The 27,577-nt window shown below is 46.6% G+C and overlaps 1 protein-coding gene across 1 annotated transcript in view; it reads left to right on the top strand.

Moving 5' to 3' along the window:
- G6PC3 (glucose-6-phosphatase catalytic subunit 3) overlaps window positions 1–27,577 on the top strand; it is a 53,359-nt gene that overhangs the window by 9,608 nt on the left and 16,174 nt on the right. Inside the window, 3 exon segments of the mRNA XM_068264324.1 lie at window positions 14,020–14,159; window positions 15,565–15,782; window positions 20,566–20,666. Of these exon segments, the coding sequence (XP_068120425.1) occupies window positions 15,565–15,782; window positions 20,566–20,666 (319 nt within the window). The 5' untranslated portion in view covers window positions 14,020–14,159.

Genomic DNA, 27,577 nt, shown 5'->3' with positions numbered 1-27,577 from the left:
CCAACTTGCAGGAAGCGGTGACAAACACTAATAGTGTGATATGCGATGCTTTATTTGTTTACATTGTGAGTTTTTTTATCTTGCGTATGAAGCCACATAGTTTCGTTCTAGTCTCCCCCCCCCCCCCCCCCCCTTTTCTACTTTCCTAGCAGAAAATGGCTTCTGAGAGCAGGAAAGAGATAAAAAGGGTCAATAGTTCTTACATTTTAGGTCTGACATACTACAATAACCTGAGCAAAAACAATAAAAACAGTTAAAACTTAAAAAGTAGATTTAAACATAAACTGTGGACTATCTTAAAAAGTCATTTTTAGGAGAAGGAAGATAGATACAATTGTTTATTTCATTCATTTATTTTCGCCTCGGGTGTCCGTTAACACTGGAACTCTTCTTTCCTTACCCTACAACATCATATAACTATTCAACCTCCAAATATTATCCAATATGCCTACAATTTGTCATACATCACTTTTCTATCAAAGCAAAGTCTACATGAAATAACATTCTGGGTACAGCAGAGAGTAGTCCCATGTATTAAACTGAGACATACTGTATGTAAGCAATTTGAGTTCTATGGGAGAAAAGCGCTTTACCCATTGTTATTGTGTTGTATTATCGTATAGGGCATTTGTGTTTCCTTGACGATGCAGTGGTGCATGTTACCCAATAGATTGGCATCAGAGCAGGATCATCCACCAGGCAACCTAGGGTCCATTACATCTTAAAGTGAACCTCCAGACTAAAAATCTACTCAGCAGCACTGAAAAGGCTTGGTGTTTCTTTAACAGTTTCACAGCATCAGAACTTTGTTTTCCTTTTTTAACCACTTTATGACAACCTGACTTATAAAAACGTCCTGCTAGATGTTTTTATGAGTCAGACAGTGCTGCTGCCGCTGTGCACGTGTGCGCGCTCCCGCGGGTGCACATGCGCACTCTTGCAGGTGCACGTGCACGTAAAAATTGTGAAGAAAAAAAAAAAGTACACCTTTATTTCGAAATACTATATTGTCACCATACTTTGTACTAGGGACATAATTAAAATCTTGTGATAACCAGGACAAATGGGCAGATACAATGTGTGGGTTTTCTGTACAGTAGCAGTGTTTTTTCCCTTTAAAATGCATAGAAAATAAAGTAATTACTGAAAACAAATATCAACCCCAAAAAGCCCAATTTGTGGTGAAAAAAAAAAGATATATATATATATAATTTCATTGTGATTAGTAGTGATTAAGCTATTGGCAAATGAAAGGGATGAGCACTGAAAGGTGAAAATCACTCTTGTCCGTTAAGGTAAAAACCGCCTTGGGGTGAAGTGGTTAAGCCTCATTTTTAGCTGCACAGAAGCTAAGCTCTGCCACCCATCAAAGAAAACTGCCCGGGCATTTTTCCCTGATGCTGTGCAAAGCATGATGGGATTTCCTATGTTTTTCTAGTTGCCTAGAACTGGGAGGGTGATTAGGACACAGAACAGTTGGAACTGTGTCTCCTGCTCCCTGTCACCTCCGTTCAACCAAAAAGATGGCTGCCCTCATGAAATCACAACATTTGCCTGATCTTTTAAAACAGGGTGGGAAAGAGGTTATATTACCTATCAACATAACTAACAGTATGTTTGTTTAGGCTGAAGTTCCTCTTTAATCCATCTTTGGCTGGCAGGGAGGTTTGGAGTTATTTTACCACTTAACTCCAACAATCCTGCGTGGCCAGTGCAAGAACTAAATGCCATTGCACTGGAATAGCCGGGAGGGAAGGAGGCGGAGCTATCAAGTTAGCAGCAGCAGCATAGGGGGAAAGCCAGGAGGAGAGGACAGAGCTAGAATGTGAGGCTATTGGGAGCACCCGCCCCCCCCCCCCCCCCCCCCCCTCTCTTTGGAGTTCCCCTCCTGTGCTTCTCTTATGTCTGTCATCTCCCTCCTCCCACACTTGTAGGCCAGCGTAGCGGTGATGCGCAGTCCTGATGCTGCTGAAGCCTACCCTCCACATTGTAGAATCTGCCTTCTGTCTTTCCACGCAGCCGCTGGTCTCTGCTTTCTGCCCAACAAAGTTCTCACTCAACATGCGAGAAGAACCAACATCAAGTGGCAGAGATCAGACTGTGGATCACGTGGCAGATATCAGCTGCTGCAGCACAGAAAGGAATGCGGATCTTGACGCGGGAGGGTGAAGGTTTCAGCAGCGTCAGAACTGTGCGCCACCGCTTCACCTGTCTGCAAGTGTACACAGAGGGAAATGACAGTCAGGGCCGGTTTAAAGCGGATCCGAGATGAAAAAGTTACTATAACAAGTAACTTGTCTATAAATCTTATCTAAAGTTTACACAGCAAATCTAGCTGCAAACAGCTTCAAAAGTGTATGATTATTTATTCCTGTGATACAATGAGGGCAGCCATGTTCTGTTTGTCACAGGCTGAGGGCTGGAGATGCTATCAGCTTGCCTGTGTGTAAATTCAGTCTCCTCTCCTCCTCCCCTCTGACTCTGAAATCTCTGGCTAGTAACCTCCTCCTCCTGCCCAGACTGAGCTCCCATAAGCCCTTGCTACAGTGCCAAGGCACTCTAAAAAGCTGTGGGCGAGGCTTGTTTAGTTTATAGGGAATTAGAGTATTAAAACAAAACAAAAAAGTATTTGGCTTAAGGAATGCCCTATAAACAATATGAAAGGAACACAATTATGCAATGAGTAAAAGTTTATCTCAGATCCACTTTAAATGGCAGGGGAGCTCACCCCCCCCCCCCCCCCCCCCCGAATTCTCCCTGTGTAACTGCATTATACTAACTCGCCTGTCCCGGGACACCTGCTCTGTATTCAGCCCAGCTGCCTGCCTTCTCTCCCTGTGCTAATGGAGAAGAGGCAGGCAGTGAAGATGAAGACAGATCATGGAGTACCTGCTGGGACAGGTGAGTTACTAAAATACAGCCACACATTATGCAGGGCCCCCGGGGACATGGAAGCAGTTGGGAGGCGACCACCCGGGGAATCCAGCGGTGCAGGGGGCCCTGCAGAGGTTGGAGGCCCTGGAGCAATTGCACCCTTTACCTTAATGGAAGCGCCGGCCCTAACGACAGTGTAAGGGATGCTGGCACCGCCTCTTGGGTCCACTGCAAGGAGAAAGCGCCGTTATATGCATTGGAGCCCCAGCAAAACATTCAGGCTCCCTATTGCAACAGACCAATGAGGATCCTCCCTCAAACCAGAGAGAATCTTCATTGGTCTGTCGCAATCCAATGGGAGCCTGTTGCTTCTGATGAGTGTGGATCTGTATGGCGCTTTGTCCATGCAGTGGGCCGAATAGAGGTGGCAGTGGTGGTGGAGGAAGCACACCAGGCTGAGACCAGGACTCCGTGATGGTAGCCCGGGCTGTGGGAACCCCATCCAAAGCTTTAGGCCTTGTTCACACTACAAGAGCTTTTTAAGCACTAGCGATTTTGAAAAGCTCTTGCTAATGCAATGTTATGGGTGATTTTTACAAAATCACATCACTCCAGTTTCAACACACACATAGGATAACATTAGCTAGAGCTTTTCAAATCACAAAGCGCTCAGAAAAGCTCTTGTAGTGTAAACAAAGCCTTACAGTGGTGCCCTGGTGTTTGCTATGTAGATTATCACCACACTTAAAGGAGTTCTGTTGCCCTTTTAAAAACAAAAACTGCCACTTAGGGCCCGTTTCCACTTGTGCGGTGCGAATCACCGTGGTAAAAATTTGCATGCGTATGCGAATTTCGCATGTGGGTGTATGCGAATTTTCATGCAAATTCGAATTTTGTATGCGAATTTAACCATGGCAGTGCTGGTGTGCATTTCCATTGATTTCCATGCTGCGAATTCGCATGAAAATTCGGATACCAAAGCCGCAGGCGATTTCCCTATTAAATACATTAGCGGCGATTCGCATGCATTCCACACGCAGGCAAATTCTGATGGCTCTGCCGTGCAGAAAAATCCTGCACAGAAAAACGCTCAGGAAAACTGACAAGTGGAAACAGGCCCATCCACTTGTATTGGCTGTGCGAGATTCGCTATAGTGGAAACGGGCCCTCACCTGGGGCTTCTATCGCCCCCTGCAGCTGGAATGTCCCACGCCGTGCTCGGTCCCGCGTGCGTCAGCGGGAGCTTACTGCGCAGGTGTAGTACAGGAAAACTTCATACTGCACCTGCGCAGTAAGCTCCCGATGACGCCCGCGGGAGCAGCCGCATTTCTATTCATCTAGTTAGACGAATAATTACACCGGGACCGGCGGCGGGAAACAGCGAAGGTGAAGTGGCAGTTTTTGTTTTTTAAAAGGGCAACAGAACCCCTTTAATATGAAACTGACCTTAAAACTGTATTTTTGAACTTACCTGGGGCTTCCTCCAGGCCCCCATTGTCCATCTGTGTCGTCTGGGCCCCCTCTGTTCTTCCGCTGGCAGCTTTGTTACCTATGTGATCCGGCTAGATGTCTTGCGCGACTGCGCATGTGCGGCTCATCCCTGCACCCATCCTAATCGATCGAAATCAGCCAAAAATCAATCGATCGTGTTGAAAGAATCGACCGATCGATGGCTGAAATCGACCACTGTATGGGCCTCTTTAATGATTCTGTCACTAGTAGAAGGCTTTGGCCACACGTGTGTGATTTTACACAATGCAATGTTTTCCAGTGGCGATGCGTGTTTGTTTGCAAGTCCACGATTTTTCATCCACAATATGCCTGCTCAAAAAACTGATTCCCCGCCACATCAAATCGTACAATTCCCACAGATTGCTAGCAGGTGCCAGCGAAGATATGCCTGAAATGCGAAAAATCGCCTGTGTAAAACCACCAACACCGACCACTAAAGATTTTCTAACCCTACACTACTAATATTTTTAGTTTTTATTATTGCATGTGTCTTTATTTAAGGTTTTTTCTCACTTATAGGAAAAACAACAAACAAACAAACAACAAGGAAACATTTCTAAGGGCTCTTTCACATCAGACAACGCAAACAGGAGCCGTTCTCCTGCACGCGTTGTCTGCCTGCGGCGTGCCGTCGGGTATCTGCGGTGCGACGCAATCAGCGGCGGTAGCTGGTAATTCAACCCGACGGAAAACGCCGGCTCGCGGGTGCGTTGGAGGAAAAACTGCGCCCGGGTGCGTCGGAACCGCAACGCATCGAAACGCAGCGTCGAGTGTGAAAGGTAAAATGAAAGTCTATAGACAAAGTCTAACGCACAAAGTCTGCCCTAATGTGAAAGAGCCCTAAAGTGTTTTTCTCTCTGAGGACCTAAAGCACAAACATGGACACTCTGAACAGGAAGTGGGGTCAAAGACAACAAATAATGGCACAAAAATAAAATACCTAATGCTGGGTACACACGGTAAGATTTTCCATGCGATTTTGCGACCTGATCGGTTTTCCCGCACGATTCCGCACTCGATTCTGCGCTCAATTCTCTAATCTTCGTTTGTTTTTTTTATCATGTTCTATTCATGACTATGGGAAATCGAGCGCGGAAACGATCGGGAGCAATAGCGGACCTGACGGATTTTATCGGATCCATCTATCGCACGGAAAATCGTACCGTGTGTATTGGGCATAAGAGGTCCTCAGCTCAATCCACTGATTTAAAGAGAAACCGTGACCAAGAATTGAACTTCATCCCAATCAGTAGCTGATACCCCCTTTCCCATGAAAAATCTATTCCTTTTCACAAACAGACCATCAGGGGGCGCTGTATGACTGATATTGTGGTGGAACCCCTCCCAAAAGAAATTCTGAGGACCATGGTACTGGCAGTTTCCTGTCTGTGAACCTTGTTGCATTGTGGGAATTTGAAGTAGCTGTTTAGGCCCCATTCACACCTAGAATCGCAAAATGCTAGCGATTACCACTAGCGTTTTGCGGGAGTGATTTTTCCACGATTAACGTGGAACAATCACTGGACACTGCAGCGTATTGGGAGCGATCACGATCAGCGGTGCTATGCATACTAATCACGATCGTGAATCGCTGGCAAAACGCTGCATGTTACGCGTTTGCGGTTAACACTAACCACAAACGCGGCAGTGAGAACACTGCCATAGGCTAACATGGGCTAGCGTTTTTTAGAATCCGCTAGCGTTTTGCGCTGAGCGGGAATCGCGCGATTCCCGCTCAAGTGAGAATGGGCCCTTACAGCTGTTTCAAACTGCCAAAAAAACAAGCTGCATCTCCTTCCAGTGGCATCACCTGCCAGCAGTAAAAATGTCACCATGTGACAAATGTCAGAATGTAAATCAGGGAGAGGAAAGATTTTACAATGGCCACATTTATATATTATTTTGTAAAAATGAAGCACTTTGTTTATTACATTATTTTCACTGGGAGTTCTTTTTTAAATCTCACTTCTGTTTCTGCTGATGGAAAGCACTAGTACTGAAAAGTCCTTCATCAATGTCAGCAGTGACAGTGTGACAACTTTCAAAGGCAGTCACATGAGGTAACAGCCCCGCCCATCCAAGTCCCTCCCTCTCGTCACGTGATCAGTGATGCAGTGGGACTGCGTGCAGGGGGCGTGGCTGCGCTAGGGGCGGGAGTAGAGATTGACGTGTCACTCCTTGAAGAGCTTCATTCAGACTGGATTTCGCCTCCTGCCTGCGGGGGTAATTCCCGGCCGGTGGGCGGAGCTAGAGGTGGGTCTGGTGCTGGAGGTGGTGTTGCTAGGAGACGCTGGAGCTGTGTGGAGGGCGGTGTGCTGCTTCCTGGTGTGTGTAGGGGGGGGGGCTGTCAGATGACAGAGCGTCAGGCTGTGCTACCCCCAGCCACTAGTTACTGCTGGAAAGCCACCTTGTAGATCACACTAAAGGCAGCCAGCCATACACTGGTCGATTGCCACCAGATCGACCAGCAGATAGATCCCTCTGTAATCGAATCTGATCAGAGAGATCTATTGGCTGCCTACACTGCAAACAGATTTTGAATTGATTTCACTATGAAACCGATCACAATCTGTGGAGCTGCCGCCCCCCTGCATACATTACCTGATCCGGCTGGTGCGAGTCCCCCGGTCTCCGCTGTCTCTTCTCCGCTCTGGGCTCCAGCTTCACTTTACTTGCTGTCGGGGGAAGTTTAAACCACAGGGGGCGCTCTACTGTTTACATTTCCTCCGACAGGAAGTAAGTAAAGCCAGTCGGAGCCCAGCGCGGAGAAGGGGCCGCACCGGAACAGGTAATGTATTGCCGCTAGCGTCGGTCGTCGGACATTTGATCAACACACTCCCGACCCGCCGGCAATCGAGCTAAATCTTCCGCGCATACAGATCAACGGAATCGATCGTTTTCAGGCGGAAATCGGTCGAACGGTCAGCGTTTGTGCATCAATTTCACAGCAGATTCGATCACAGTGATCGAATCTGCTGTCTATCGGCGGTAAATCAGGCAACTGTATGGGCACTGAGCCGATTTTCAGCCGATCGATCGAAATCGATTGATCGCAACTCAATTGACCAATCAATCGATTTGCGGTTAATTTCGATTGATTTCAATCGATCTGACATGCTGGAAAATTTAGGTCGATCTGTTGAAATGGCTTATGATTTTGCATTAGACCTAATGGAAATCTGATGGCAAAAAAAATGCCATCAGATCGATTTTCAATAGATTTCATACTGAAATCTATTAGAAATCTGTTCCTAGTAAAAAAATGTTCCTAAAGGTGGCCATACACTCGTCAGATTAGCAGCAGATAGATCATCAGATAGATTTCTTATCTGTTTAAGAACATTTTTTACTAGGAATAGAATTCCAATTGAAAATCGATCTGATGGCATTTTTTTGCCATCAGATCTCCATTAGGGACAATGCAAAAAAATCGATCAGTCAACCGATTTGCAATCGATCGATCGGCCAGAAAATCGGCTGAGTGTATGGGCCCCTTAAACACATCAAATAGATCAGAAATCTGATGATCTATCTGCTGCTAATCTAATGAGTGTATGGCCTGCTTTAAAGGTGGCCATACACTTATAGATTTGCAGCAGATTCGACCATCACATAGATTTCTGTTAGATGCCGAATCTGACAGAAATCTGACAGAAATCTATCTGCTGTGCGCCACACACTAGGAACAGATTTCCAATAGATTTCAGAATAGAATCTATTGGAAATCTATCTAAATGCATTACTGGACCATTAGATCCAATGCAACTCTAAAGGGGCCCATATACACTGGTCGATTTCAGCCATCGGACAATTGATCAAATTTATAGAATCGATTAATCGATCAGAAATCGATTTTTTCAAATCGATCGATTTGCAGCCGATTTCGATGGATTTGATCTATCTGACAGGATGGAAAATCTAGGTCGACCTGCTGCTGGCAGCAGATCGATGGCCGATAGAGTTGCATTGGATCTAATGGTGCAGTAATGCATTTAGATCGATTTTTAATAGATTTCCAAATTATTTAATTGTGAAATCTATTGGAAATCTGTTCCTAGTGTGTGGCACACGTCAGATTCCTGTCAGATTCAACTTGACAGGCATCTGACAGAAATCTATCTGATGGTCGAATCTGCTGCAAATCTATAAGTGTATAGCTACCTTATGGGCCATGCAGCAGATTGACCTAGATTTTCCATCCTGTCAGATAGATCAAATCCATCGAAATCGATTGACATCGGCCACAAATCGATGGATGGATAGATTTGAAAGAATCAATTTTGATCGATCGATGGATTCTATAGAATCCATCGATCGTTCGATGGCTGAAATCGACCAGTGTATGGGCCTCTTTACTTCGTGCACTTGTTCTCAACCTTTCAAGGTCTGATCCCCGTATTTATGAAGGGGACATGAGATGTTGTTCCCTGATTGCAAAGGTGCCCATTAATGGTACAATCTTGATTGTATACACTCATATCCCCCAACTGTCCCTCTTTTGGAGGGACAGTCCCTCTTTGGGAGCCCTGTCCCAATTTCCTCCTCATTTGTCCTTATTTCAGGACTCTGGCCTCAATTCACTAAGCTTTATCGAACATTTGATAATTTACTTCATGGGTAAGATCTAATTTTGAATTCACTTAGGTGTTATAGATTTATTGAACTATAGATTAATTGAACGTTTTATCGATAAAACATTCGATAAATGTATAACACCTTAGTGAATTCAAAATTGGATTTTACCCATGAGGTAAATTATCAAACGTTCGATGAAGTGTTCGATAAAGCTTAGTGAATTGAGGCTTTGACCCTCTTTCTATGTAAATGTATATATTTCTCTACTAAAAAAATGTGTTTGATTGACTCTAAACTTTAATCCCATCCTTTAAAACTACTTAAAGACGGCGTTGCGGCGGCAGTCCCAGGACTGCCTAACGCCAATTGGCTCCGCCCCACCTTCATTCTCCCAAGCAGCGATCGGCGCTCGGAGACTGTTAGACTTTTTACTTAGTACAGCGCTACGATCCATGGCAGCATTGTACTGGGGACAGCGGTGTGACACGGCTGTCCCCCTGGGGCACAAGAGAGTGATTGGCTCTCATAGGATAAAACCTATGACAGCCGATCGCCGTGATTGGCCGGCTGGGGGGTGGGAGGGAGGAAAAAAAAATATGTTTATTTATTGAAAAAATTACAATAAATATTTGTAAAAAAAGAAAAATAAACAACTGGGGGGGGGGGGGGGGCGATCAGATCACCTGTTGGTGGGGAGAAAGGGGGGGGATCACTTCTGTGCTGAGTTGTGCGGCCCTGCAGCGAGGTCTTAGGGCCCTTTTCCACTAGCATCGATTGCGATGCTGAGTCGCAAAATCACAAACCGTTAGTGATTTTTTTTATCGCAATTTAAAACAATACAGTTTGTTTTTTAACATAGGAATAGCAGTATGTAATTTCCACTACCGCGATTCGTTTTTGACTCAAACGCGATCGCCCTGCGGAGCGATTTTTGCCTCGATTTTGCTGTGCAGTGCATTGCTTAGCAAAATCGCAATCGCAAAGCTGGGAAAATGTGTTCACTTTGCTGAATCACAATCGCTAGCGTTTAGCGCGAACGCTAGCGATTGCTAGTGGAAAAGGGCCCTTAAAGCTGCAGTGGTCCTCAAGTGGTTAAATTGATATATTACTAATATTAAAATGTTACTATGAAGGAAAATGAATCAGGATAGAAAGGACCAGTGTGGTTTAAATTATAAAACAACATATTTTTCTCATGAAATCTTTATGGTATGCGTGACTAGGGGTGTGACGGGGGTGTGATCAGGGGCGTGACTTAAGTTCCCCTCTTTCTCATCTCAAGAAATTGGGACGTATGTATACTTTGAATCTAGGTAGTCCCTCATATTCCATAGAAGTGGTGAGATTGTACAATTAAGATTGTATCAGCGGCTCGATTGCGGCGCATAAACGCACCGTGTATGCCCAGCATAAGACATGGATATCTGGTAACAAATATTCGTTTTGTCTGCCAGTTCAGAAAATCAGATTGCTCCACTTAAGGTCCGTACACACGCCGGACTGGAGGCAACGACTGGTCCGTCGTCACCTCCCGCTGGGTGGGCGTTCCAGCGACAGTCCGGCGTGTGTACGCACTGTCGGCAGACTGATATGGCTGCTTCTGAGCGATCCGCCGGGCGGATCCACCAGCCGTATCAGTCCGCCGACAGTGAGTACACACGCCGGACTGTCGCTGGAACGCCCACCCAGCGGGAGGTGACGGCGGACCCATCGTTGCCTCCAGTCCGGCGTGTGTACGGACCTTAAGATTGCCATATAAATAAAATGGTTCCTGTGATTAGTATTGTAAATGTCAGCTGCAATGAACCTAGAGTTGCAATCTGTGGTATCATTTGAGTGGAAACTCAGATTGCAAATGGCAAACAGTGGCAATCTATTTTAAAAGTCGTCTTCTTGGTATTTTAGAAAGGAAATATATTCTCGCCAACTTGGCGTTTAGAAAGGAGATATTTTCAATCGTTTCCATTAAAATACCTACCGTACTTTTCTTTTGTGTACTTTTTCAATTGCTTGGTGCTGAAAAGTTACTTTTAGATAAGATGAAAAAGTGAGAGGAAGGAGGGAAGAGGCTGCCATATTTTTTTTCCTTTCAACAGCACCAGTTGCCTGGTAGTCTTGCTGGTTTATTTGGCTGCAGTAGTGTCTGAATTGCACACCTCAAGCAGCCACGTGGCTAATCTAGTCAGATGTCAGTCAGAAATGTCTACTCTGCATGGTTGTTCAGGGTCTGTGGCTAAAAGTATTAAGGCTGATACAAACTTCCAACATACTGCACAACAAGTACATACAGACATGCCAACCAACTAAACAACCAACTCACTTAAAGGGGTTCTTTCGCGAAAAAAGTAGGCAGTTAAAAAATGTGACAGATGACAGGTTTTGGGCCAGTCCAGGGGGATTCTCAGGGATTTCTTTTCAACAGCATTTCCTGAACAGCAGTTTAACTGCCAAAATAGCAAGATACCAGCCGGCCTCCCTAATCACTTGCACACTATTATGTCAGTTAGATTTTGCAACTGTTGTTCAGGAAATGCTGTTGAAAACAAAGAAAGCCCTGAGAATCCCCCTTAAAGAGAACCTGTACTGAGTAAAAATATTTAAAATAAACACATGAGGTAACTTCAAATGAACATTACATAGTTACCTTGCCATCAGTTCCTCTCAGAAGCTCACCATTTTCTTCTGACAATGTTCCCTTCCAGTTCTGACAACATTTTGTCAGATCTGAAATATATCAGTTGCTGTCAGTAAATATCAGTTGCTGTCAGTTATAGCTGAGAGGAAAACTGATGTACCAGGTAATATCCATGTTTCCCTATGGCTCAAGTGGGTGATATTACAGTTTAACTGTGTGCTGACCAGAAAGCTGTTATGGGTAACGGCCATTTTCAAAATGGAGGACGGAAAATTCCCTTGATCACAGTGAACAAACAGGACGCTGGATAGGAGAAAGACACTGAGGAGTAGACTACATGGAAGGTAAGTTTGACTTGTGTATGCTTATTTTGACTTTTAATTTTCAGTTCAGGTTTTCTTTAAAAAGATGGACTGGCCCAAAACCTGTCATCTGTCACATTTTTTTAACTGCCTACTTTTTTCGCGAAAGAATCCCTTTAAATACTATGTGCGCAAGCTATTCAAAAACAACAACGTTTTTCAAAAGACTTGCGCACACGTGGCCAACTTGCGCGATAGTTGGGCAGGTTGATCCACCGGTTGGATTTGGCAAACAACCTGTTATCGGCTCATCGTCTTGTTGTTTGCCAGCTGTACACACACTCAATTATCTTCCAACAGGCCAAGTTCAGGAGAGGGTGGAGCAGATTGTTTTGATGTGTGTAGGTACACACCATACCATTTTCTGTAAAGGTGCCCATACATTAGAACGAGTATGGGCAGATTCAACCAAATTTCTCTCTAATCGAATCTGCCCATACACTACAAGCCGATTCCCATCCGATTTCAGCATGAAATCATCCAGGAATCGGCTGAGTCGCCGCCTCTGCCGCTGCCCCCAAAATGTATAAATATATGTAATGTGTGCATTTATACATTACCTGTCCTGTAGCAGCTCGCCGAGTCAATCCGTCCATCTCGTCGGGTAACAGCCACATACACACTAGCAGTGCATAGCATCTGATGTTAGCAGCTATGCGTCTTCGTGATGTCAGAGTGCCGCCGGCGTGTATGCGGAACCCGGAGATGGACGGAAACCACGTGGTGGCGACACCGGACAGGTAATGTATAAATGCTCTACACACTGCATACATTTATACATTGCGGTGGCAGCGGCGGGAAGGGGTTCGTCATCTTGTCGCTCGTTCGCAATTCGGCCGCCGTACCACCGCGCACCGACTAACCAACCTCTGCCCGACATTTTCCAGCATACGCAATCGACCGTGTGGCCAATTTCTGTCCCGAAATTGGTCGCTTAGTCGGTTGGGCTTGCACTTGGCAGCACCAATTTTCATCCAATTCGATTATAATAATCGAATTGCATGGTCGATTGGTTGGTTGGTTGCCTAGTGTATGGTCCCCTTTAGATTTTCTGTTTGATTTACCTGCCAGATAGATCATTTCCAACATGTTGGAAATTATCTATCTAACCATCTATCTGCCTAGCAATAGCATTGTTCTACTCAGCAGGAGATAACCAGAGGACAATGCACCAGAGATAATGACCAGTCTCTACTGCTGCGCTGATGGCTCGATTTATAATTTCCGGCGTGTCCGATACCCCGCCGGATCGATTCTGCCCTCGATCCCCGCGGGCGGACAATGGGAAGAAAACGAGCTGAAAATAAGGAGCGCCCGCGAGGACGAGCGGGAATCGATCAGGGCGAACGCGGGAGTCGATCCAGCGACTAATCGAGCCGCCAGATCGCATTGTGTATTCCCAGCATTCCAATACTTTACAGAAAATAATCTAATTACAGAAAATCTAACAGGAAATCTAACAGAAAATTGTATGGTGTGTACTAGGCAGGACAGACAGGCAACTGATATTGTTTAAAAGATGGAAACCTCCATATCCCTCTCAGTCCTTTCAGCTCAGGGTAATCCTACAGAGTTCACAGCCTTGGGAACCTGATCAGTGGCAGAAAAAGGAAATGTGGACTTACCCGAGCCATCCTGTAGCTCTTCCAAACAGCCGCCCGTAGCCAGGGAGGTGCTCGGTATCCTTTTTGTCCCTTCTTCGTTCCTGATGGTGACTCTGTTACTCCAGCGACTTTGGCTGAAGTCGCACGAGCGTGCACCCGACGCATCATTATACCGGTTGTCGTTAGCACCCTGCGCATGCTCGCTTCAGTCTTTCAAGAACCGCACGTGCGCAGGACGCTTACGACGACCGCTGTGATGGCATGCCGGAGCTAATGTCACTAGACTACTGGAGCCACCAGCCGGACCACAGAAGGCACCAAGAGGACACCGGGGGACCTTGCTGGCTACAGGGGGCCAGGTAAGTCCAAATGTCCTTTTTCTGCCACTGCTCACGGTCTCTTCAAAGCCACCTACAATGTTCTTCCTGCCTCGATTATAAAATAATTTCTCCCACAGACATTAATGACAGAGATCTGCTCTGCTGAAGAAGTGGAGAGAGAACTATATCGGTAGACGGAAGCATCAAGAATCACCTTCTCCAGAAGAGTTGCAGTTACCTGTTCATGGTACCAGATTGCCGGTAAATACTATTTGAGGTGAGTAGAAAAAGTATGAATGGTGGACTGGGATGAACATACGCATGAGTTTTCCGGAAATCGCTTGGAAATTGGACATGTCCCTTATGGACTCCTTTGGATGTCCGATGGGTACCAGCGGACTCCAGAACATGGTGGATGGTTAGAGCCGGGTCATACATTGGATCCGCAGTAACCGTCCTCACTGATGATTTGGCTTGAGTGTTGGCCTATCCTAAAGGTATGTCTTAGAATACATCAGTCCATCAAAATATTATCCTAGATCAGGGCTGTCCATCTCCAGTCCTCAAGGGCCATAGCCATGCCAGTGTTTAGCATGGACTGAGAAATGGAGAAATATGTTCTACTTGAAGAACCCACACCTTTTCTGATTCAGTCCCATTAATGAATTTGAGTTGTGCCAGAAATGTACATGGACCTCAGCCCTTTAGGACTGGAGTTGGACATCACTGTCCTAGATCAGAGGCATCAAATTCAACCAAGGGGCCAAATAGTTTCGGATCCGAGATTAAAAACGAACTAAAACAAGTAACTTGTCTATATATCTTATCTAACGTGTAAATAGTTTACACAGCAAATCTAGCTGCAAACAGCTTCAACAGTTTATGATTATTTATTCCTGTGATACAATGAGGGCAGCCATGTTCTGTTTGTCACATTGTCACAGGATTTTGGCTGGAGATGCTATCAGCTTGCCTGTGTGTAAATTCAGTCTCCTCTCCTCCTCCCTCTAAAATCAATGGCTAGTAACCTGACGAAGCAGCCCTGAGGTTAGGATATGTGTGTCAGCCAAAATTGTTTGTACGCTCTCCCGTGTTTTAAACCACTTATTGATACATAACCGAAGTCTATCATTATGAAATGGCTAGACCTATCTAGTGCCTTGACACTGTAGCAAGGGCTTATGGGAGCTCAGTCTGGGCAGGAGGAGGAGGAGGTTCCTAGCCAGAGATTTCAGAGGCAGAGGGAAGGAGCAAAGGGGACTGAATTTGTCACATTACACACAGGCAAGCTGATAGCATCTCCAGCCCTCAGCCTGTGACAATGTGACAAACAGAACATGGCTGCCCTCGTTGTATCACAGGAATAAATAATCATTAACTGTTGAAGCTGTTTGCAGCTTGATATGCTGTGTAAACTATCTAAACTTTAGCTATATAGACAAGTTACTTGTTATAGTTTTTCATCTTGGATCCGCTTTAAGTCGTGTGTGTAGATCCGTAGATGCTCATTGGATAATAGTGCGGTGCTGAACGTGTGTTGCAATGTCTGGGTAAAGACCGACTCTCCTCCTTCCACAATGAAAGTATCAGTTTTGGGGTGGAATAGTCCCAGGACATAGATAAAGAGAAATGGATGATTTTGCAGTTTGTCCAGATTACATGAAACTCTGCTCTTTGTTTAGATGGATGGAATACACACCATCGGTGTTGCCTTTGCTGGCATCCTGCAAGAACGTCTCCGAGGCTCTGAACAATTCTGGCTGTGGCTGACTAGTCTGGGTGACCCTGGCACTACATTTCTTCTGTACTTTCCTTTAGCCTATGCCCTCCGTCCCAGGCTGGGACTAACCGTACTCTGGTTAGGGCTCATCTGTGAGTGGCTAAATGTGGTCTTCAAATGGTAAGATGAACCAGCTTCAACACGATCGCCTCTGTTTGTTGTTATTATTATTTATCGTATTTATAAAGCGCTAACATATTACGCAGCGCTGCACGATAGATAAATGGGGTAATAAACAAGGTAGGACATACAGAAAACACAACAAAAACAAGACCATGCAAATGATTTGATAACAGTACAGTGTCAGGTCAAAATAGAGTCTCTATCTAGACCACAAGAGGGGTGATTGACAGTAAAGGTGGCCATACATTAGAACGAATATGGGCAGATTCGACCAAGAGACAAATTTATCTCTAGTTGAATCTGCCCATACACTACAGTCCGATTCCTGTCCGATTTCAGCATGAAATCATCAGGGAATCGGCTGAGCCGCCGCCATCCGCCCTGCCGCTTCCCCACTAAATGTATATATGTAGTGGGTGCAAGCACCCTCATGTATTTTACCATATATATCAGTGGGAACATTAGAGAAAACACCTCCCCTGCTCTCTGTTTCATCCTTCACTGCTCAGCCTGCCTGTTATCAGCCCTGATAAAATCCCTGACTGAGCATTCAGTCTGGCTTTGCTCAGAAATCATTATAGTGGAGTCTGTCTTCTCTGATGTCTTTTCAAGCCCAAGCCTGCCCCTTTCTGGCTCTGCTATAATGACTCAGCTATAATGATTCCTGAGCAAAGCCAGACTGAATGCTCAGTCAGGGATTTTATCAGGGCTGATAACAGGCAGGCTGAGCAGTGAAGGATGAAACAGAGAGCAGGGTGGGTGTTTTCTCTAATGTTCCCACTGATGTATAGGGTAAAATACATGAGGGGGCTTCGTCTCTGGTTCACTTTAAGTAGTTAATCAAATCTACCAGTGATCTCCATACTCCATAATATCCCATCAATACACTTTTGATCAATTTCATACCATTTATTGATAGAGTGGTTACCGGTATATTCTGTCATGCAATTGGGACAAGAGTGGCAGGGGTTCGTGGACACAGCAAGCCTTTCATTAGGGATAACTAGGCAAGTTTTTAAAGTCCAAAACTTTTTTTTTTGCGGCATTGCCATGTATTTTGCTTTAAAATTCGCCTTATACATTTCATGGGCAAAATTGCATTGAAACCAATTGCAATAGCCCACACATTCTCTTTTTCAAAAAGACCGTCTAGTTTTTTGAGAAAATCCATTTTAAAGTTATAATATTTAAATGTTTTTCCAGCAACAGGCTGAAAAAGCACCGAAATCGATCCGGAAATGGCCTTGTGACGGAGCATCAGTCCCCCCCCCCCCCCCTGCCCCCCCACCCCAAGGTGCTTTACATTACTTGTCTGTGTCCGCCGCTGGCTCCTGGTGCCGTCTTCTATCCATATATGCACCCCTTGGGGTTACACTTGGGCGCGTGTGTGATGCCCACGTTACTCCAGCAACCATACGGGGCGTGTGTATTGCCGGAAGACGGAGCCTGGAGCCAGCAGTGGACATGGACAAGTAATGTCAACTGTATTGGGCACCGGGGGGCTCATTGGACATTAAGGGGGACAGCGTCGGGGGATTCGCTGTGTTTGTTGCTTTGTCCTCATATCCCTCACCATTACCACCACACACCCAATCAACCATGACAGCTTGACATCTTACATCCAATCGACATGCTCGGCCCGAAATTGGTCTCATCTTCGATCGGGTATGCACTTGGCGTCACCGATTTCATCCGATTCAATAATAGTTATGAAATCGGACGGTCAATCAGCCACCAGGTCGATAGATTTATGGGCACCTTTAGGGTGGCCATACATCAGGCGACTTGGCGGCCGATCGAACATCCGATTCAATTATTACAATTGAATTGGATGCAAAGCGGTGGCACCAATTGCATGCCCGACCGACAATGCAACCAATTTTGGGACAAAAATTGGTCGCATTGTTGATCGTGTATGCTGCAAGATGTCGGGTCGACTTGCTCGATGGGGAGCGATTTCATGCAATTTCGCAACGATTGACGAATGTGACAAAACCCCCGGCGTTGTCCCCCTGGTTCCCTGTACAAGTTATACATTACCAGTCCGCGGCCTTCAATTGTCCCTCCTCGCATACGAGAGATAACGGCGCTGGAGACTTGGGCGCAGGATACAGCCGGTATATGGCTGATTCTGCTGCTGCACAAGTCCCGGCCGTGTTAAATACTATTCCCCCTCCAGGCCGCCATGGATGTTGGGAAATTAAATAATTCGGCTTTCAGCAAATGCTGGAGGCCGAATTATTGTTTTAAAAGCAACTTCAACTCCGTCTTCTGACGGCGCCAAAGTTACTCTCTGTGCGCTGCTATAGCTGTAATTCCTATTACAGCCTATGGTGGCGCTGGCTGTGCCCAAACCTGCAGCGCTGAAATCGCAGTGTTCGCCCTCCTCTGCTCCGGGCGCATTCCCCTCTTCATACAAGCGCGTCCCATGTGGTTTAGTAAGGACGCGCGTGTGACATCAGATTCGATAAGAGAGAGATCTGTCTCTTGGTCGAATCTGCCCATACATGGTTAGATGCATGGCTACCTTTAGTGTCGGCATTGAGAAGGAAGCCTAGAAGAAGTAGCTCTGTCACTTGGAAGTTCTAACAGTTCCTTCTGTGACACTTCCCTCTGCACTGCTTGCATTGTGTTCTGTAAGCTGTGTCATGCATTGCATAAATGATTACATTTCCTGAAGTCAAACTTCTACTAGAGCTCATGTGTTGTGCATGAGTACAGATAAGCAAATGGAAGCTATTGTTACTATTGTTCCAGATCTTAACAAACATCTGAACACAAAACTGTGCAGCTAATCTGGCTACCTATCCGAGATGAAAAACTAACTATAACAAGTAACTTGTCTATATATCTTATCTAAAGTTTAGACAGTTTACACAGCAAATCTAGCTGCAAACAGCTTCAATAGAATATGATTATTTCTTCCTGTCATACAATGACAGCAGCCATGTTCTGTTTGTAAACATTACACACAGGCAAGCTGATCTGCATCTCCAGCCCTCAGCCTGTGAAAACCTAATTCCCCCTCCTCCCTCCTCCCCTCTGCCTCTGAAATCTCTGGCTAGTAACACCTCCCCCTCCTCCTGCCCAGACTGAGCTCCCATAAACCCTTGCTACTGTCTGAAAATGCCAAGGCTCTCTGAAAAGCTGTGGGCGAGGCTTGTTTAGTTTATAGGGAATTAGAGTATTAAAACAAAAACAAAACAAAAAAAGGATTTGACTTGAGGAATGCCCTATAAACTATATGAAAGGAACACAATTATGCAATGAGTAAAAGTTTATCTCGTAACCACTTTAAAGTGGACCTGAACTGGGAACTCATCTCTGCTCTAACCTTGATCCTGAGCAGTAGATGAAAATGAAATCCTTACTTACCTGGGGCTTCCTCCAGCCAGTGATGATCACCAGATGAAATCCGAATAGGTTTTATTCCGATTTCATCCAGTTAATTAGATCACCTGTGCGGGTTGGGGGGGGGGGGGGGTGTTAATCTTACCCATGAGACGTCTTCTTTGATCCATCCTTCTGCGCCTCCCACGCTTTGTTCCAATCCGCCGTCACGTGATTACAAACACCTCCTCCTTCCGGGTTGAAGGAGGAAGTATATAGTCACATGACGGCGGATAGGGCCCTACATCTTGCAGCACGTCTGACTGATTAATGCCACCAATTTCGTCCCGAAATTGGTGGCATTGTCGATCGGGCACGCACTTGGCAGCACCGATTGTCATCCGATTCCGATTATAATCATCGAATCGGATAGCCGATCGGCCGGCAAGTCGCCTGATATATGGCCACCTATAAGGTATCCATGCATCTGGCGATTTTGGCCGATTAACCAAGAGACAGATCTCTCTCTTACCGAATCTGATCCGAGAGAGATCTGTTGGCCGCCATAAACCGCAGGCCGATACCCGACCAATATCAGCAGGAAATCTTGCTGTAATCGTCCTTGCGTCGCCGCCCACAGCCGCTGTCCCCCCTAGTGTAAATGTACCCCATGCAGTTATGCTTTACCTGTCGCGCCGTCCTCGTACTTCCGCATTCCCAGGTGGTTGCCGCTGTTATAGCACATGGGGTGGGGGGATGACATCACTGGTATATACTGGTAGTCACCTAAAGTCAGAATGCAGGAGTATGCTGGACACAGTGTCAGGCACTCTCGGGCGGCGGGACAGGTAAAGTATAACTGTACAGGGCACCGGAGGGGACATAAAACATGGGGCGGGGCAGAGGCCGGGGGTTTCTGTCACATTCATTGTTTGCCGTTATCGCACACTGTTCCCTATTACACTGCTGGCCAGGGCTGGACTGGCCATAATAGCGGAAGTAACTTAGCTTATGTTAGCATTACAGGCTATGCCACATTTCTGTTATTCCATAGCTCCCAACTGTCCCTCTTTGGGAGCCCTGTCCCTCTGTCCCTCTTTCCTCCTCATTTGTCCCTCTTTCAGGACTTTGTCCCTCTTTCTATGTAAATATATATATTTTTCTACTAAAAAAATTTGTTTGATTGACTAAACTTTATTCCCAGCCTTTAAATTGATATATTACTAATTTTAATATGAAGGAAAATGAACCAGCATAGAAAGGACCGGTGTGGTTTGAATTATAAAACAACATATTTTCCTTATGAAAACTTTATGGTATGCATGACTAGGGGTGCGACGGGGGCGTGATCAGGGGTGTGGCTTAAGTGTCCCTCTTTCTCACCTCAAAAAGTTGGGAGGTATGTTATTCATTGATGGGTTCATATTAATAGGGTTCTCATTGGTTGCAGGTTCCTATTTGGAGAGCGTCCATTTTGGTGGGTTCATGAATCCGGCCTGCATGATGACCACGCACTACGGCAGTTTCCATCCACCTGTGAGACGGGTCCCGGTGAGTGCACAAAGCTCAAAGCAAACTGCTTGTCGCTTCTCCTTTAAATCATCATGTAAAAAAATGGCATAAAGTTTTATGGCCTAAATCTTCCGCACAGCACTCCCTTATACAACGTGGGATATTAAACTTCCAATGCATACTTTTCTAAAACTTTTTTTTATTTAGCAGTTAGTTATAGCACACCTGACGTGAGAGGGGTATGGAGGCTGCCATATTGATTTCCTTTTAAAGCAGAAAACTTCCACCCTGCTCTAAAAGATAAGCAACAGTATGATAACCTTTAAAGGAAAACATTTCTTTGTTACAGCTGATACAAACCCTGCCATAAATCTGCAGTGTGTTGTTCATGGAAGCAGACATAGGGTTAACATCCTGTGTTTACAAATTAGCTGCTCTGCAGAGGCAGCCAGCTGATACAGCTGAGAGATCAAATTACAATTGTGACTAGTCATATATGAGGGGGGGGGGGGGGCAATGCTGAGAATACACGGTTCGTTTTTAAGGTGATTAGATGGTTCGATAGATAATTTCTGACATGTCCGATCTCCCTTTCGATCCTTTCGCCGCTCGATATCTGATAGCAGGGAATGGAAAGAGATAAGAAAAATGAGCGCAAGATAAGAGAATAAACTGCTGAATCAAGCAGCAAAAACGCTCAAGAGGAGAAACGCACGGCAGAAACGGACCGTGTATTCCCAGCATTAGACAGGCTAAACTCTCTAAATACATACAGGGTGCATTTCTCTCTGTTTTCCTCTTGTCCTGTGGAAGAGTTCAGCTCCACTTTAAAGAATGCAAATTGCCTGGCTAGCTTGCAGATCATCTGCCTTTAACCAGGGGATTTATGGCTGATCGGTGCTGCGTGGGCTCTCCAGCCCGCAGCACAGATCGGGAACCACGCAGGGCGATCAGATTTCCCCCCTTTTTTCCCCACTAGGGGGATGTCCTGCTGGGGGGGTCTGATCGCCGCCGGCTACTTGTGCCTTGCAGGGGGGGCTCTTCAAAGCGATTCCCAGCCTCCCCGTCCTTCCCTCCCTCTCCCACAGGCTATGGGCGGCACAGGACAGAGATTCGTCCTGCGCCGCCTCTAATAGGCTTCAGCCTATCACACTGCGGAGATCCCCGGCCAATCAGAGGCCGGGGATCGCCGATCTCCTTTACGGCGCTGCATGATGTAAACAGCGGGGATTTCTTCCCCACGTGTTTACATTTAGCTTGAGAGCCGCGATCGGTGGCTCGCAGGCTGTTCACGGAGACTCCCTCCGTGAACTGACACGGAAAGACCGCTCGTACGAGCGGCAGTGTCCATGTAATTCCACTTATGACCAACTGGTTAGGCGGTCGCTAAGTGGTTAATACCAGGGCAGTGGAGTTGGAGTCGGAGTTGGGGCAATTTTGGGCACCCGGAGTCGGAGTTGGCGTCGTTGATTTCATAAACTGAGGAGTCGGGAGTCGGATGATTTTTGTACAAAATCCACAGCCCTGTTAAGAATTAGACTAAGGAGTCGGAGTCGAGGAGTCGGGGCCATTTTGGGTACCCGGATTCGGAGTCGGAGTCGTGGTTTCATAAACTGAGGAGTCGGAGTTGGAGTCGGAAGATTTTTGTACCAACTCCACAGCCCTGTTTAATACAGATCAGAAGTTTCTGATGCCTGCTGCACACTAAACGTTTTTTGTAGAGTTTTCAAAACCGCTGCAGCCTGTGAAACCGCTTGGCTAATGTATCTCTATGGGATGGTGCCCACCGGCGGTGTGAGGTTTTTAGCAAACCGCAAACGTGGCTCCTGCAGCATTTTTGCGGTTTGCAGAAGCGTTTCTGCCTCAATGTAAAGTACAGGGAAAGCTCAAACAGCTCTGGAAAACGCTAGATCAGAGCGGTTTTCCAGGCGTTTTTGTTACAGAAGCTGTTCAGTAATAGCCTTTACTGTAACAATATATGACATCTGCTACACAAAAACGCTCCAAAAACCGCTAGGCATGTTTAGAAAACCAAAAAAGCAAAAGTGCCTGCGTTTTGCATTTTACAAGTGTGAATTGGCCCTTAACATGCCTAGAATTGCTCTGAAAATCTGCTTCAAAAATCTCTGGCTTTTTCAGGATCTGCTAGAGGTTTTTTGTGTGCACTGGCCCAGAATGCCTCACGGTAATTTCAGGTGTGGGATTCAGACACTTAGGGCCCCATTCACACTTGAGCGTTTTGCCGGCGATTTCAGCAAAACGCTCAAACACTAGCGCTTTTGAAAGCGCTAGTGCAATGAAACCCTATGGGCCCGTTCTTACTTGGGCGATTTGTGCTAATTGCCGCAAATCGCCCCAAAAACGCTAACCGCAAATGCGTCGCCTGCACCATTTTCAGGCGATCGCGTTTCAGTGCTATAGAAGCGCTAAATGCGATCGCTGTGAAATCGCTGCACTGTCCAGTGATTTTTCCTCTTGAAATCGCAGAAAAATCACTCCTGCAAAACGCCGGCAAAAATCGCTGGCGTTTTGCGCTTTTAATTGTGAATGGGCCCTCACTGATGTCCGAAAGACCAGCAGGACCAGTTTAAAAAGAAATAAATAAGGCATCCTCCATATCCCCTTCATTAAAGGTACATACATCTAGCGATGATGATGGACAGATCGACCAGGAGACAATCTCTCTCTGATTGAATCGGATTGGAGAGAGATTTGTTACTGCCCATAAACCGCAGGGTGATTCCTGATCGATTTCAGCATTAAATCGTTTGGGAATCGGCCTTGTGACCCCACATCTGCATCCTCACTGCCCCCTGCGCTTTGCCCCCTAATGTAAAATGTGCCCCCAGCCAAGCACCCCTCCCCCCCCTGTGCCTAGCGCAGTATACTTTACCTGTCTGTCCGCCGCTGGCTCCAGGCTCTGCCCGCAAGCCGCATACACTTGCCTCCGTGTGTGTAGATGTACTGCCCGGTGCCCGAGCCTTGATACTTGCCTGCCGCTGTCTCCGCACTCTTCTATCTCATTGGTGCCCCGCGTGGTGACATCACACTCGCGCCCCATGAGCATATGCCAGCACATGAGCGGGGCGCCAATGAGAAAGAGGAGTGTGGAGACAGTGGCAGACACCTGACGGGTAAAGTATTACGGCACATGCAGCGGGGGTCCAGGGCCGGTTCGCCCATGAGGCTGGGTGAAACTAGTTCCTCAGGCAGAAAGTCCAGGGGGGCGGTACCCGTTGGGGGGGGGGGGGGGCGCTGAGCTGGAGGGGGAAGCAGGCAGGAAGGGGGTATTGCACACAGCTGCAGGGAGGAGGTCCGGACTCCCCCCCCCCCCCCCCCCCCCCCCTCACCTGGGTCCCCCGATCTGCGCTCCGCCTTTAAAAAATGCAGCAGCAGTAGCAGCGTGCGGGATGGCTCACCTCTTCCGTGTTCCAGCGTGCGTTCCACTGTCGTCACTTCCTGCAATGCCACCCACTGTATTGTAAGTTGACGGCATTGCAGGAAGTGACGACAGTGGAACGCACGCTGGAACGCGGAAGAGGTGAGTCATCCCCGCCCGCTGCCTCTTACTAATATACTGCTGCTGCATTTTCAAAGCTAGAGGGGGAGCGGCGATGAAGCAGCATCACAGGGCCAATTCCCAAACGTTTTCATGCTGAAATTAATCAGGAATCGGCCTATGGTTTATGGAGGCCAACAGATCTCTCTCCAATCAATTAGATCAGAGAGATATCTGTCTCTTTGCCAAAATCACTTGATAAATGGCCACAGTTACTGGACTCCTCTGAGTGTGGATAGGGACTCACCCTCTTGTCATCAAAAGACCTGTAATTAGAGCTTCATTTGGTGTCTTTGCATTGAAATCACAGGTGTGCAGCTGCCCCCTGGTGATATGTGCAGCATCTAGTAACCAAGACAAAAGAAGGGCAATGAGAAGACAAAGAAGCCATTCCTGTATGTAAATGTCCAAGGCCCCGACTCCGCATAAGTACATTTCCTTATCAGGCAGGTGAGTAAATCAACACCTGACTGGAGCCAAAGCCCATTTATATGCAGGATGTGCTTCTTTGTCTCCCCATTCACCTATTTTTTTTTTCTCTTGGGATCAGGAAGCCCTTATTATTATCATTATTTTATTCTTAGGAGTTTAAAGAGATTCTGAAGTCTCCCAAAAGAATCATGTTTTTACTTTAACATAATTCCCCCTCCTAAAACGCTGCATACCCGCAGCTGAAAACTCCATAAATCACAGCAAACTCCCCGGGGCACATTGTGGGGCTCCTTCCGCATAGAGGCAGAGCTTTGGGCTGCAGCTCCGCCTCAACACGCGTCTATCAGCGTGGATCTCCACCTCTCCCCGCCCCTCTCAGTCTTCTTTCACTGAGACTGGCGGGGGAGAGGCGGAGATCCATGGGCAGCTTGACGCGTATGGAGGCGGAGCTGCAGCTGAAAGCTCTACCTCCTCCAGCAGCAAAATCCCCAACCAAGAAAGTTGTGGATTTTGCCCGGGGTGTTAGAGGTGATTAATTGAGTTTTCAGCCGCAGGGATGCAGCGTTTTAGGAGGGGCAATTATGTTAAAGAGGTTTTTAAAGTAAAAACCTCTTTTTAGAGACTTCAGAGTCTCTTTAAAGGAGATCTAAACTCTTACGCAGCATACAAGGAATACACTAAAGGTTGCCACACACTGGATGATATGGCCAGTAGCTAGATCCCTCTCTCATTATCTGATCAGAAAGGATCTAGCTGCTCGATTGGCTCCACACACCGAACAAAGATTTCACGCTAAAATGAATTGAAAATCTGTGTGCAATCTTCTTCATGTAATGCCGGAGACAGACACTAGGGGCACTGTGACCACTAGAGGCCCCTAGTGTCTATCCCTTGCATTGCGTCACACAGGGGACCAGGCACATGGAAGAGAAGAAGACGCAGAGGAGAAGCAGTCACGTCACCAGCCATGTGTGGTGGACAGGTGGGAGGTCCTGTGTTTGTCACCAGATTGAATGATGCTAGTGCCGCGTTCCCAATCTATTACCTATCGACCAGAAATTGATTGATCGGTGGATTGATCAAGCCAGATGCTGCACCGATTTCTCGAATCGGCGGTATATCTACGGTGACAGGAAATTTGGGGAGTGGAGGCGCCGCGGGAGTTTGTGCGCCCATCTCAATATCGCCAATGAAGGCAAATTAGAGCGCCAGCTATTTGTAGCTGCAAATTGCGGAGCAGGCGGCCCCAGCGCCTGCTGTTTTAGGCCCCATTCACACTGGAGCATTTTGCCCCGATTTCGGCAAAAAACGCTCAAATGCTAGCGTAATGAAACCCTATGGGCCTGTTCTTACTTATGGGATTTGTGCTAATCGCCGCAAAACGCCCAAAAACGGGCAAAAAGGTGAAACGCAAATGCGTCGTCTGCACCATTTTTAGGCGATTTCCCGGCGATCACGTTTCAGTGCTATAGAAGCACTAAACGCGATCGCGGCAAAATCGCCGCACTCTTCAGTGTTTTTTCCACGTGAAATCGCGGAAAATCACTCCTTCAAAACGCCGGAAAAAATCTCCGGCGTTTTGCGTTTCTATGTGTGAATGGGGCATCAGCCCTAATTCTTCTGCAGGTCTTGTTCACACTGTAGGTGGGTTTTTCTCCCACGTGCGCTTTTTAACCACTTGAGGACCCGCGGTGTTAAACCCCCCTAGTGACCAGGACATTTTTTTACTAAACTGGCCACTGCAGCTTTATGGCCTCGCTGCAGGGCCGCACAACTCAGCACCCAAGTGATTCCCCCTGTCTGTTGGTGGGGTCTGATCGCTCCCAGTTGTTTATTTATTTATTTTTTTAGAAATATTTATTATTATTTTTTTAATAAATTTCCCTATTTTTTTTGTCCCCCTCCCTCCCCCTGCCACCCAATCAGCGTGATCGGCTGTCATGGGCTTCAGCCTATGACTGCCGATCACTCCCCAGCCTATGGAGGGGACAGCCGTGTCACACGTCTCTCCCCCAGTACAGCGCTGTCTTAGATCTCAGCGCTGTACGGGGTAATTAGACGGCGGTTTCGCTATCTAACAGTCTCTGAGCCGTGATCCAAGCGGAGATGCGTGTGCATCAGTGCGCATGATCTCCTGCTAGCCCCATAGAAGGCCGTTCACACCAATCGGCGTGGAGCTGTCCTGGGGGCTGCCGCCGCTTTCACGCCAATCCGCGTGGAGCAGTCGGCAAGCAGTTAAAAACGCCCCCGAACGCTTGTGCAATGAATGTCTATGAGTAGGTTTATATGGTCGACCCGCAAAGCGGTGCGGTTACGCCTCAACGGAAGGTATAGGAGAAACACAAACCGCTCACAAAATCGCTTTGTGCGGGCAATTGCGTTCGCGTATTTTAAGAATAAATACATTGTATTTATTCTCTTCCAGGTCAAAGAGTTCGCTTCCTGACTTGCGTCAGGAAGTGAAGTAAAAAAACACTCGGGAAAAGCGCGTAGAAATGCGTGTTGCACAAAAATGAATCGTCCACCCAAGCGTCGGGAGGAGATGAAAAAAAAACCTCCTCCAAAACCGCCCAACGCTAACGGCCACGCGATCGGAATGCAATGTGAACAAGGCCTCAATGCTGAAATTAAATTGGGTGCCTCAGTGGGCTTGTGGTGGCGATGAAAATAAGAATAAAAAAGTCCAGCGCACATCTTCTTAAAGCGGATCCGAGATGAAAAACTAACTATAACAAGTACCTTGTCTATATATCTTATCTAAAGTTTAGATAGTTTACACAGCAAATCTAGCTGCAAACAGCTTTAATAGAATATGATTGATTATTCCTGTGATACAATGACAGTGGCTATGTTCTGTTTGTCACACTGTCACAGGCTGAGGGCTGGAGATGCTATCAGCTTGCCTGTGTGTAATGTGACAAATTCACTCCCCTCTCCTCCTCCCTCTGCCTCTGAAATC

This window comes from Hyperolius riggenbachi, chromosome 12, assembly GCF_040937935.1.
Source record: "Hyperolius riggenbachi isolate aHypRig1 chromosome 12, aHypRig1.pri, whole genome shotgun sequence".
NCBI lineage: Eukaryota > Metazoa > Chordata > Amphibia > Anura > Hyperoliidae > Hyperolius > Hyperolius riggenbachi.
The sequence above is the reverse complement of the archived record's forward strand: the minus strand, read 5'-3'. Positions and strand labels throughout refer to the sequence as shown.